The sequence below is a fragment of the Stylophora pistillata genome, chromosome 4, assembly GCF_964205215.1.
Source record: "Stylophora pistillata chromosome 4, jaStyPist1.2, whole genome shotgun sequence".
In the NCBI taxonomy this organism is placed as follows: Eukaryota; Metazoa; Cnidaria; class Anthozoa; order Scleractinia; family Pocilloporidae; genus Stylophora; species Stylophora pistillata.
Genome location: NC_142522.1, coordinates 10,540,737 through 10,554,085, shown reverse-complemented (window position 1 = coordinate 10,554,085; position 13,349 = coordinate 10,540,737). Strand labels below are relative to the sequence as shown.

Genomic DNA, 13,349 nt, shown 5'->3' with positions numbered 1-13,349 from the left:
AGTACTTCGGAGGGAAATTGATACAACCAAGTGTGGAAAGAAATAAAGCCTTCTTTTTATTTGGTCAGTTGGATTAATATCCGCTCATAAATATGCCTCCATTTATTTGACTCTGTCTGATAAGTATTTTGATGTTCTATTTGATGAAACAAACGGTAGCAAAATATGTGTGATATGTGACACATGCCAATGTTTGGAGTAAACAAACAGGTGCAATTCAATAAATTTGATATCATTATATCAAAGGCAATTCTTCCCTGTTAGTGATATTTCACAGTCGTATTGGTAATAAGGCCACCAAGTCCTAAGTCTCATCATTTTCTCTGGCATGGGCTGTTGATATTGAGGAGTTGAGGGTTGAAGAGATTCCTCTTCTGGTCAAAGCGCAGTTGATACTGCCAAACGTGATCGTTCGGTGGGGGTGTGATTTGCATATGAATAAAAAAATCGCATATCTTAGCGATGTTATTTAATTCTAGCTGCTAGATCTAAAACCTTGTGGAATGTGGACAGTCTGAAAAATAATCTTGTTGAGAAAGATATGAGAAATTCTTACATTTCAGTCCACGTGATAGAAACCCTCTGAAGTTAGCTTCTGTGTAAACATATCTCTTCATGTTGCTAAGTCGATCCCAATCGAGTAGAATCAACGACGCACCTTTTATCTATTAATTTAAACTCTTACCAAGATGATGAATGGCTGTCCCTCTTGTTTCCAATATTACCCGCGCCTTAGCCAATAATCCCCCCCATCTCGTTCCTAGGGCCTTTTCCCTTAGTTGGGGGTGGGGTGGGGAAAAGGCCCTGGAACGAGGTTGATGATCCCTTACTAAGGAGAAGACTGCTACTTGGAGGGTTCGCCGCAGATTTATTTCAAATCGGCCGGATTTCGCCCCTTCAATATTTTTACAAGATGGACATTAAATTAAAAAGACCTACTGTACCTCGTTGATCTTTTATCTCTGTCGAGATCAAGAAGGACAATTTTTCCCGAACCAAATCTTCTTAACAAATAAATATACATGCATCCTTTAAATTGCCCACACATGTCGAATCGATGAATATACAATAAAGAAAATTGCAATGGGTGGATATTCGGCCGAATAATTTGTTCAGCGGTAATGCCCCACACGCCGTTTCAGTCCTCTCTCAGTCTTGCTCAATAACATAGAGGAGACTGCTCACTTAAAACTTAATATGTGGACGAAAATGACAAAGAATACAGCATGTCGCTATCACTTACTGCCTATGCACCAAGTATGAATATCTTCTGTCATTGCTCGACCAGATGACGTTTCGTTTGGTTTCTTTAGAAGGTATTTAAAACATTCCTTTTAAATAGATCTTTCAAGCAACAGCTTAGCATACTCAGTACAGTTTCCAAAGGCAACTTGAATTACACACTATATTTTTATTGGTGTTTATTTTAACTCAGAAAGAGAAACATATTGAAGTCCTGTCTGGCTTCTTCCATCGTTTCGCCAACCCTTTTAGTTCATTTTAAACCTAATATTTACGAGATAATAGAGGGAAGTAAGAAATGTTTGCGGGCGTGTTCCATGTAACATCTGTCACAGCAGCTACTTCTTTACTTAAAAAAAATAATAATAATAGATAAGAACATGAATATTCCCAATATTTTTTGTACCTAAAATATTAAAAAAAAAAAGATGATTGGCGTGGAACAGACGACTGGACTCTGTTTTTTCTTCTTTCCTATAAGAATTTGCTAACAACACCTTGAGGACCCTAAAATATAAAACTAAAAGGTTAACTTCGCAACAGGAGTTTTTATTCATTAGGTTTAAAGAAGTAAAACTCTAGCGTAGGCCGGACTATAGCTGACATATCTACCATCAACAAGTGAAAACTTGAATAGTGGAAAAAGATATTATTCGACGGCATCATATGGTGCTCGTTTTATCTTAACTTTTAAATTTCCTAAATTTGAAATTTTGATGTTGTAGTACATCCATCTGTTAACTAGCTTATTTGTATTAGAAGACGAATTTGGTTTTGCGATTCATAAAACTGACATCCTTTACTCAAATTGTGAAATTTATTAAAAGGAGCTCTATTTTAATTGCTTGTTACAAGGAATTTGTATATGCAAATATTCTAATTAAAAAGCTATTGTCCAATGATCATGAACGATACCAATTTTGTTAAAAGAAAATAAAGCGTCTTGAGCTGGTACACAAAATAGATTCTCGAAGTAAAGGAAAAGCTCGTATGTTTAATTTATTGGTCAGCATTAAAGAAATTTCAACCAGAAGCGTAGAAAAATTCAAGAAGATGAAATTAAAGACTTTTTGATCGGAAGTCGTATAACTGTCTATTTCAGCTGCCTGTTGCCGACTAGACCATCTGTATACTGTTCTTCATAAATCTATTTGAGCTTTCTTCTGACGAGCTTGATTAATCTATGCATAAATACAAATAAGGATCAAATGTCGATGAAAGATTAACGAATGATTCTTGAAACTCAAAAGAAAAGTATGAAGTATAGAACAGCTTGCCTAGATCTTCAATTCCTGGAAGAAAGTGGTGTTTAGCTCTAGCGCTTTTTAGTCGTGGGATCTTAAGGCATTTATTTTGTATTTTATAGATCACATACTTTAAAGTTGACGGTACGACGCTCATGATAATAAGTTTGTCATACCTGACGCGAGGTCTTATTGTGAATGTTTCATTGTTGATACTGAAACCCGGCAAATGCACCGATAAAAACTTGCCGACAAACATTACGTTTGGATTTGAAAGAAATCTTCATCAAACTGCACCATTATACAATTGAGGAGTTATAAAAAGACGTTTTAAGGCTCTGAAACAGTTCCGGTAATAATGCATTAAAACGTCCTGATGCCTTTCAAAGGTTCCTTGTGAAAACAGATTGACTGAGCAACCTTAAAAGGATTCATACATTATTGAAAACTTTTAAAACATGTGTCATTAACAAGAAAAAAAGCTGTGTGTTTATGGTGATACTGTCACTTAACAATTTGCTTGTAGAGAAGTCTATGGTTTAAGTTGCTTCTTTCTTCTTTTTTATCCAAGTGTTTGCAGGTGGCACAAGGAATTCGAAAACAAAGGACATTTTAAAGTCATGGACATCAATGTACAACTGATTATAGCCGGAAATTTGTTTTTTGGGGTGAGTTACACCTTACACATCATGAATTCTTGTTTGAAGGAACATTTTATACTTCTTGGCATCGCCTTTGTCCAAAAATGGTTGAAAATATTTATAGATGGGTTACGTAGTGCTTTTCGATTGTCTCGTAAGAACAAAACCAAGGTACTCACAAAGGCCGATCAGAACTGTAAGAATGTGGCAAAAAAAAACTCATAAAAATGAAAAACCGAAGAAGTACCGAAGCGCGAAAGATAGCTAGCGACCAAGTCTCTATTAATTCTAATATTTTATCTGCTTGATAATTTTGAAAAATCATCAGGCATAGAGGGAAGTAAATTTAGAGCTGAACAAGTTTGTCTGCTGTCCTTACAGGACCGATTAGGGTAGTATATTACAATTTAAAGGTAATTTTCCACACACGATTAAGAGTTGATCAAAAAAGAACACGAGACGATTCCATCTGATAATCTACAGATAATTGTCCACACACGATTAAGAGTCAATCAAAAACGAACGGATGATTATATCCGAGAGCAAGGCAGCAAATACCAAGTTAAGGTAATGCCCTTTCCTACATATGCCATCTCGCAGTACCATTTCTTACATTTAAAAATACACTGGTTTAAATCTTTAGTTCCTATTTTATTATGTTTTTAGACTGCTTTTTATGTTGGGGAAGGTTCAGAAAAGTCAACCTTGGATACACCAGACCCGAGAGAGCATAGGGAAAAAGGTGTTTAATTTTTTTTTTCACTTGTCTTCTATATCGTTGAAGTTTCAGTGTAGCTCCACAATAAGTCATAAGAGAACAAATACATTTTTTCCAGAATCGTACTTATTACGGTAATATTTGTTATTTTGCAGACTTCGATGTTCTTATGTACTGGAAATTAAACGGTGCAGAGCTCAACATAAGGTCGGTGAAATATAAGCTTCATTTCATTACCATAAAATACCAAACCTTGAGCATTAAACATTGATAACCTTTTTCCTTATGGTTTCACTTGGGAAAATGAGAGAATTTTAGAACAAAATTTAGATGTAATATTTACCTTGATGTATCTTGTAGTTATGGCGCTGTGATCCGTGAAGAAGGGAGGTGTGATGGAAGCAACGCGCTGACATTTGGGCAGGTAGAAGATGCAAGCGCGTCTTATGTTGAGATTTGGCTCAAAACAGACATCAACGAAAGAGAATCATATACGATAATGTGCTGGATCAAATTGAAAAGGTACAGCACAGAAACTGAAATCATTTTGGTAGATTGGGCACTGCAAAAGTATATGTTTACAATCATTCACGGTAAGCCGTCTTTGAAAAACAGAGTATCAGGTAAAAATCTTTGGAGAATGAAAACAGCGCATGAGAGAATTCGTCTGCATTGCTGGATCCATGCAGCTGCGACTTGGGATGGTGATAATATAACTCTGTATGTGAATGGCCAAGAAATTGACGGGAAAATGTCGGATGTTTTGGCGGAAAATAAAAGATCATCTGAGAGTGGAACAGCTTACTTAGGTGGACACCCCAGTTTTGAGAAATTCTACCAGTTCCAAGGATCAGTAATGGATCTCTTTGTGATTGGAACCGCGCTCTCACGGGATACCATTAGGAGTATCTTCAGAGGTGACTTTTTAACAAATAACTGAATTCATAAATAATTAGGTAACTAAGCACTTCAACGGGGATCGAAACTTAAAAAAACTTTCTTCCAGGTAAAATATGGGATTTTGAGTTTTGATTGTTTTTTTTTGTTTGGGTGTGCAGCCAAGTTTCGGGTTTTCATTTCACTTCAGTGGTGGGAGGCAAGCTCTCGCCTCTTACACTACGAGCACACCTCCTTCTCGACGAAGTAAAAAAATTACTTGTGAAAATAAAGTTCATGCCTACTTACCCCTGTGCTATCACAGCTTCTACAAGAACGAGACAGGCCAACGAAGGATCCACCACTGGAAAACTTAATGGACTGTGTTTTCCAGCTGGGGCAAACAAATTCAATTGATGCATAGGTTGTGGAGGGATGGCAGAAGTCGAGAACACTCGCCTTCTATCGTTGTATTTCGGATTCATTTAATTTCCTGTTGTCGGTTTTCATTCTTGCTATAAATCAGATTTCCACAAGCCAGAAAATCTAACACTCCAAATTTTATGTCTGCTTAAAACACTAAACGAAAAGAAACTAAAGGTTCCCTTTTTAAATTCAATTTCTTCATTGAGTAAGAAAGGGTTTAGATTGTAAGATCGAGTCAAGCAAATGTTTAATTTAAGTGTTTTTACTGATTGGCTTCGCCCTTTCCATACACCTGCTCACAAATTTCATAATACCGAACGAAAGAAATCCAGCAATGAATGTTCTCTCTTAGGTGATCCACTGATGACACAGAAAACCGTCAATGTCACGGGGAGACATGTCAAGGTCAGATGGATGAGAACCTTTGAAGGACAGTGTCCTCCAGTAAACTACACTGTATATTACAAAGAAGTAAACTCGAAGGATTGGAATTTCCGCGTAAACGTACCCAAGGGTGTAGATCAATATGATCTTGAGCTGGAATGTTTCAAAGAGTATGATGTGGCTGTTAATGCCAGGTTGTCAGAAAATCTTATAAATGTCACCGAAGAAGCGCCACGAGATGCCGGCGATCATTGGAAGGTACTAACTGGACAAGGTAAGAAAATAAAATCACTCGGCGTACTTCTCATTGGTCAAAAAAGCGTAAGGTCTAGTATATACTAAAAGGATTATTCTGGGATAAAGGTAATACATGTTACTTCCTTTTACAGATTCACCATCGCCTATTCAACACAGTTCAACCACAATTCTGGAAGACTGCAAAGTGAACATTTCTTGGAATTCCCCAGAGGACAATGGCTGCCCATTAGAGAAGTACACAGTTCACTACAGAGAGATTCAAGACTCGTCTAGCGCGTGGCACGGAAAACCTATCACTGACATCAGACGATCTTACAGCATAATTTCGCTCAAGTGTGGTCAGCAATACCAGCTAGCATTGACTGCGTCTAATTCTGCAGGAGAAAGCAAAATGTCACCTCTTCATAACATAACAACTTCAGGTATTTCAACTCGGTTTTGCTCTCTCTTTCACTTCAAAAACACTTGAAACCTCTCACAAAGTTAATGAAAGAAAAAGATTTTGCTCTTCTCGTTTACTCTTTTTCGGCCCTTTATTACGACCCGACACAGTTTTGTGCATTTAATGTATTTTTTCCTCTCCTACCTCGAGGACGTATCCATGACTTTGAAAGAATAAATGCGAGAAAATTGTCTTTTTCCTTTCTTTCACTTTTACGCGGCCGTGTGTTATGACAAGGTAGGTTATTTTTGAATGCAAAATGTGAACACAACATATCAAACATTCCTGTTAGGCAACACACCGATCACAAACGACAGCAGTGGCAGTGGTACCGACGACTCCAACGCAGTCACGGCTGGTATCATTACTATCTGTGTTATATTTATACTACTTGTGTCCTTAACGATCCTCATCGTAAGACGGAGGAAAAAGAAAGTAGAGGCTACGAGCAGAAGGTGAGGATTTTTCACAACATTTTATTATGAAACAGTATTGAACAAGACTGGCAATCCCAATAGAATTCTATATGCCACATTAACAATTTGTAGTGACTGTGAATCTATTGATTACAAGGTTCTTTAAATTTTAAGGGCCTCTTCAGCGGAATGAATTATAAACTTTCGCTTTGGTAAATTTTACTGAAGAGATCGGTTTCTGTAGATCAATTATTTCTGAGGTCCTGTGTATCAATATAAAAAGATGTTTTTTTCGCCTAGTCACAAGAATGGGAGCGTGGAATCCGAAGGTCTGAGGTTCGACTCCTCATGGGAACTCAGAATTTTCTCTTAGTCCCACGCTCGAGATTAGACGAAAAAAAACATCTTTCTAAATATTCCTTAGATCAGCAAAGTATAAAATTGTCCACCTTCTACACCTGGAGACCCCACCACAGCGAGTGACATTTATGGAAGAGATAGGTCGCGGTGCATACGGAAAAGTCCACAAAGGTGTAATGACAAAAATTGCAGGCGTCGAGGTTTTTTTCAAACCCAAAGAGGAAAGAGTGGATGTCATTGAAGGCAAGGTTGTCGCTATCAAAACACCTTTAGGTAAGAATCTCAGTTATGATTGTTCTGTTTGGAGCTGAACGAGTCTGTCCACTGTCATTGTGGGTCCAATTAGGGCAGCTGTTATTTTTCACTTTTCAGGCAAGTTTCTTGATCTGCACATAATTGCTTCCAATAAGCCACCCGGCCTATTTTCGAAAAGGGTACGAGAATCGATCTCAATGACGGCTTTACTTGTTTCAAACCGTTTGTTGAATTAAATCAATTTATGTATTTCACTCAGCTCAGCAAGCCATAGAGTGCCCTAGCACGTTGGATACACAAATAAATACGTTAAAAACAAAGAATTTTATGTCAAAGTATTCGTAGTGAACGAGTCAGAATCATCCGAAAAGAATGCAGTTACATATCGAGTTTTAAAAAGATTGTCTTCAAATAGAAGGTATTGTTCATTCGGAAAGGCACGAATATTAAGACAAATGATAAAATGGCCCGCGTAATCCAGAAAAGACTTACCAAGTTACTTTGACTCTCATCAACCCTCAGGGAACCAAAAGGAAAGAGACTTCTTTTCATGCTTCATTCAGCATAAATCATCACAAATATTCAGTTATCTAAATAAACGTCTGACAAGGGTTGGTTCTCATATACTGCTGATGAAATTGCTCACTTAAGGTTATCTTACGCCTGAAAATGAATGAAAGAGAAGAAAGAATGACCACAATTCACACACACACACACACACACATGAAACACATATTTATTTTATTTTAGTCCTTTGACCCGCAGAGAGCAAATGCTCGTCAATTCAACAATCGAGCCAAATCTTCGCGTGAATTTAACCTACCTTGACTTCGGTGCTGATGCGAAGCTTAATTACGCTGTGCACACCGACGCGTAGTGGATTCGCAACTTTTGAATTTGGGGCTGCTGGATATTTACACATTAGATCTTAAAGCAGCGTTTTCTGGTCTGACTGAGGAGAGGTGGGCGCGCAAATAGTTACAGGAAAAGCACACTCCGCTGAGGAGTGTGGAAGAAGCGGAGCGTGACGTATTAAGACTATTCTCGCTTCAAGCATAGTTAGTAGAGGGGACTGGTTTGGAAAGCCGGCTAACTTCAAAGGGCCGGCCTATTGTTTCGCTTTTGAGGTTGAACCGTACCATCACGTGACCAGTACCGTGCACACATCAAGATAAACATGGCTGACATGATCGATTTATTTTTGTTTGGAGACGATTTCGACGCTGTCTTAGAAATTTTAGATAAAGAAGAAATCGATTAACACTTTGAAGAAGCTGCCGATGAAGTAAGAGTTTAAATCTGCTCAAAATTAAATGTTTTAGCGTAAGCAAGGAAAAGATCACCCGTCACTCGATCAATTCTGATTTGTGCTCAAGCTTGAAACCGTCTTTTTATTGCGAACTAAGTGCGAAATACTTATCTTAATCAGCAATTTTATTATTATTGACCACTTTGTTGATTGTGCTTGGATTGTATCCTTATTTTTATAAATGAAAGCTAACTCTTAACTAAACGCTATCAACGCGAACTTTTTGTTTGCACCGATGACAGGTTCAACTCGAAAGCATTGTATGTCAACATTGCCACAAGAAATGCAAGAGCAAGAGTGGACTGAAACGCCACATAACTGTAAAGCACAAAGTTATCGAAAAGGAAGACCAAGGGAAACGACAGAGCTATTTAACAGTCGAAACTTATTCAAGGATTGTCGAGAAAGCCAAATTAAAATTGTGCGACTGCAAAATGTACCCACAGCTGAAAAAAGAATCAAGTCCTACAACTGCAACATAACATCAGAATTCTTTGAAATTCAGAACTTATATAACCGTTTAGTCAACTCTGGAAACGTTGAGAGATTTTATGCTGCTTTTTAATCAAATATTGCTTTGCATTCTGCGAAGCATATTGAAGGATTATCAAGGAATGCTGCTACCCTACTTTCAACTAAGGTTGCTGACAGCATGCTTGCACATAGTGCTGAAGAGAAATTACTTGCAAGTCATACGTGTGTTTCATTGACTAAACTGTCCGATAAAGAAAAAGCCGGACTACAGTACATTGGAGGTTCTGTACTCCACAAGCTTTACAACAAGCATGCAATTGTAAAGAAATTATTAGAAACTGAGCAAGCATGTCTGTACTTAAGGCTGGGAAATTAGAAGACCCTTCTGCTATGAAACAGAAGTAAAAGTTTGCTCATTTCCTTTTGCAAAGGACATAATACAGAAACACAAGATAAAACTAAAACAGCTGAAATCAAAAGCACTTCGCAAAGACATCATTAGACCCTCCACAGGAACTAAGGCAAAATTAGACTGAATTGCTTTTAGTAATTATCATTTATTATTTAGGACAACTTCAACATACATACCATATTTCTCTGCCTATAAGCTCAGGGCTTATAAGCTCGGGGGGGGGGGGGGGGGCCTTATACGTGGATCAAAAAAAATTTCAGTTAGAAACTATAAACTCTTTGGTGCAAAAATGCACGAAAAGAACATTAGAAACATGATAAGAAAGACAAAATCTTTATCTATTAAGTAAAGAACAGGTTCAGTACTACTTGTGTGTTTACTCTTTGTTTCGATCTGAGAAGTACTCCTGTAGCTGTGGCTTTAAATCAGAATCAATGCATTTAGACAGTGTGATTTCCATAATATTATAGGCATGAGAAAATAGACCAATCAGTTTGTAAAAGTTGAAATTCAAAGATAAAAGAAAAAAATGGGCTTATTTTTTCTACAGAGTATCAAATAGTTTGCCTATTTTTTCACAGTCATATGACAATCACTCTCTAAAAATCTCACTGTTTTTTTCTTTTGGGAAGAGGGTCATCAGTCACATTGACCCATGCCTTGCTTTTGTCTTTCCTTCCCCTGGTATTGCCAGACTGGCATGATATAGATCGCTGTATTCGAATGTTGTTGTCATTGTACCCAAACATTCTGATGTCTGGATTGTCACATCTTCTTCCATGTTTTCTTTGACTGCCAAAATATTCTTCTATGGGATCTTGACAGAATCTTTCAGTTAAGACATATTCAACACCCTCATTAAGAAGAAACTTGGTTGCTTCCACAACTGAATAGGATGTAATCTGTAGACCCTCGTATGTCTGCCAAGATATAAACATTCTATTTCTGGCATTGGCTGTGAAATTCCCAGGTCGGTTGAGTGTGCATTCTTTCCACTGCTTAAGATATCCAAGGAACTCATCTTCAAGCCAAGGGAATCTTGGATCATCAGTGGATGTGTAAGGAGCAAGGAAAGGTTTTCTCTTCCTCTGATGTTCAATTTTACTGCGTACATTTAAGCAATCAAAGAAAGAGTCAAACATTTCACAAAGCTTCGCTGTACCTGCTGTACCAGGAGGGCCAAATGATCTTAAAACAGCTGCCATTGATGCACTTAGCACTTGAGCTGCCAGGCTGACACGCATGCTGGAGTACGAATTCAGCTTAACATGTTCATATGTAATTCTAGGAAGCAACTTCAAGCCATTCTCTGCATCTTGATAAAGTATTTGGGTGATGTGCTGCCATAATAAGTAGTGACCATCATTCCACATATACCTGGAAACAATAATCAGTCAACATTAATATGTATGCAGCAAATCATTGCCAACTTACAATATCATATAAGGAGTTATTAACAGCAAAATGTAAAACATACATAAATGCAAGATAATAAGCAGATGGGATTTCTTGTGTGTAGATGGACAGCTGCTGTCCTTTGCTGTCCCAATAACAGTTACGGATATAAGATTGCCCATTTGGCAATTTAAATTATCCCAAAATGGCTTTTGATTAGAGAAATTTAGAAACCTGGATTAAAATTTAACCCTGGGTTAGAGCTAATCGGCCTTTGAACAACTGGGCCCTGATCATAACCATTCTATTGGCTGTTGGACGTAACTGCTGCCCCTATTGTTACTGGGACAGCAAAGGCCAACAGCTCTCCACCTGCACAGTAAAATTCCTTTTGCTTTTTATCTTGAAATTGTTTTGTAAACTCATACCTGGTACAAGTACCAGATCCAGAATGATACAGACAGTTTCTTGTGGTCTTTACAAGATGAGGGGCATCTGAGAAGAAGTATATAAACCTCTGTGGTGCAAACAAATTGATTGTGCGATAGCACACATCCTTGTCAGCATTTCCATCAAGACTCTTATGCATTCGGTAGAATCTTCTATTTGGTGTGGCTCCATCTGAAGTAGAAGCAATAACCCAGAGGTTACAGGTTAACTCCAAAATAGCAACAGCCTCCCAGAACAATGGCATTATCTGGGCAGAAGTAGCTCCATTGGTAGAAAAGTGGGCCAAGCAGAACTTCAACTCTGTACAAACACCTCTGATGAGGAAAGCAAGAGCATGAGTTGCAACCTCATCAAGTTTTTCCAGAGCTCCAAAGTTGACATCAGGGTCACCAAGATCCACATATCCAATCAATTCGCCTGTGACCTTATCAAAAACAAGATTTGACATGATTTTCATTTCGTCAAATAGCAAGACAACATATCGTTGCACATCAAAGTACTTGTCTGTTAATGCTTTCAGTTCTTCAATCACATTCTCATGAAAGCCCCTTTTGGGTCTAATAAAGTTTCTATAATCCCGCAGTGTTCTTTGGCTTGGCAGTACTAGTATCCCACTTTTTCTTATTTCCTCGTAGCAAGATGGTGATTTGGCTGCCAATGACAAACAATAACGAATTATCATTGGGTGATATCTTACACCAGTTGATGTGCTGTTGTGGAGTTTCTTTTGTTGTTGCCAAAATAGGCTCATGAATGGTGTGATCTCTGCCTGACCAAGTATATCAGTCATGTCTTTACTGAGTTCATGATCAATCTCAACACTTGATTTCTCGATTTCAAGTTTCATTTCTTGAAGTTTCTTTTCAAGGGTTGCACATTTCAATCTTTGCATCTGCAAAGTCAGTTTTAATCGTTCTGGAGATGTCTTAGAGACTGGGGTATTGAGATGCGCTGGCTTAGCTAGTTTGTTCTGCTTGGCCCTTTCTTTTAGCCGAGACTCATGTGAATATCCATAGCAACCAGCACACTGCTGGCCCTCATCCTCTGTTAAAATTTCACATCCTCTCATTCTCCAATACTGCTGGTGTGGAAATGAACTATCGTCGAATAGTGGATCGACAGATTTCGGGATGATGTGGGGTATTACAGCATTGGATAGTTCATGTGGAATTACTCCAGGACATATGGAGTGGCTTTCAACATCTTTCACAAGGTCAGAAACTGTGATATTACTGACTGATCTTAAATATCTAGAATACAGTTCATGGTCTTCAGGTATGAGCCATCCAAAAATTGAAATTGTGTATCCCAAACTGTCATCTATCATGATTTCAACTTCTGGCAACAAAAAGGTGTTTTTTATCTTTCTCAGCAATATTCTGTCATTTAACTCTTGAACTGACCAGTCACTGAGGGTTTTCAAAGGATGAACTCGTTTGCAAAGTTCTACAAAGTTACTATAACAAGCATTCTTTCTTTTGGTTTCAGGCAAGTCCTTCACGATCGATAGCAGTCTTCGTGGCGCTAGCTTTTCCTTTTGGTGGCTTTTTTGGGGCATATTTAGAGTCGGTAGAGAACCAAACTTCGGTCTTTTCTTGGTCATCTTTGAAGACACGACTAAAAGCAAAGTTAAATAATTTATCTATCAGTAAGAAAGGCGGAAGAGCTTTGGTTAGTACAAGACATGTGTTGCCATCACGGAACACAAAAGTAAACATCGTCAGTTCCAAGTTATAAACACACATCTGATGTTTATAATCCCCTCTACTAACTACTAACTACACATACACCTTCGGTTGTGCTGTGCCGCGCACAAAAATCCTACATTCCATACTGGTAAGCACCATACACACACAAGCTTTAGTCTGAATACTTACCAATTTCTATATCATCAAGAGCGAAATGCTTCTCGCATGTAAAGACTCTATCGCTGTCAATTTGTTTCTGGAAATCTTTGTCTACTTCTCTTGATTTTGTGAGTTCATTCAGCCAATCTGCTCTCCACTTTTTGTATACTTCGTTCCTCGGAGCGGGAAGTTTCCAAATG

At 38.0% G+C, this 13,349-nt stretch overlaps 1 protein-coding gene, 1 long non-coding RNA gene and 1 pseudogene across 3 annotated transcripts; 2 read left to right on the top strand and 1 right to left on the bottom strand.

Moving 5' to 3' along the window:
* The first annotated feature begins 4,185 nt into the window (after positions 1-4,185).
* LOC148732449 (titin-like) lies at positions 4,186-7,553 on the top strand. Its single transcript, XM_088756662.1, has 5 exons — positions 4,186-4,762; positions 5,500-5,805; positions 5,921-6,211; positions 6,524-6,686; positions 7,072-7,553. Exons 1-5 carry the CDS (start codon positions 4,345-4,347, stop codon positions 7,316-7,318), a joined length of 1,425 nt encoding a protein of 474 aa, XP_088612788.1. The 5' UTR covers positions 4,186-4,344; the 3' UTR covers positions 7,319-7,553.
* Positions 7,554-7,804: 251 nt separating this feature from the next.
* On the bottom strand, positions 7,805-8,250 carry LOC148732448 (uncharacterized). The gene is made up of 2 exons (XR_015999893.1): positions 8,086-8,250; positions 7,805-7,925 (listed from the first exon to the last, which is right to left on the bottom strand). It is a non-coding gene; the product is annotated as an uncharacterized LOC148732448 (long non-coding RNA).
* Positions 8,251-8,316: 66 nt separating this feature from the next.
* Positions 8,317-9,824, top strand: LOC111340706 (uncharacterized; annotated as a pseudogene). The gene is made up of 2 exons (XR_002695780.2): positions 8,317-8,547; positions 8,814-9,824. The product of XR_002695780.2 is annotated as an uncharacterized LOC111340706 (transcript).
* Positions 9,825-13,349: the final 3,525 nt, after the last annotated feature.

Excerpts from the sequence above, each read along its gene's own strand:
- LOC148732449 (XM_088756662.1), top strand. The coding sequence starts at position 4,345 with ATGTGCTGGATCAAATTGAAAAGGTACAGCACAGAAACTGAAATCATT. Across the intron at positions 4,763-5,499 it reads CATTAGGAGTATCTTCAGAG|GTGATCCACTGATGACACAG; the intron begins GTGACTTTTTAA and ends GTTCTCTCTTAG. Across the intron at positions 6,687-7,071 it reads GTAGAGGCTACGAGCAGAAG|ATCAGCAAAGTATAAAATTG; the intron begins GTGAGGATTTTT and ends AATATTCCTTAG.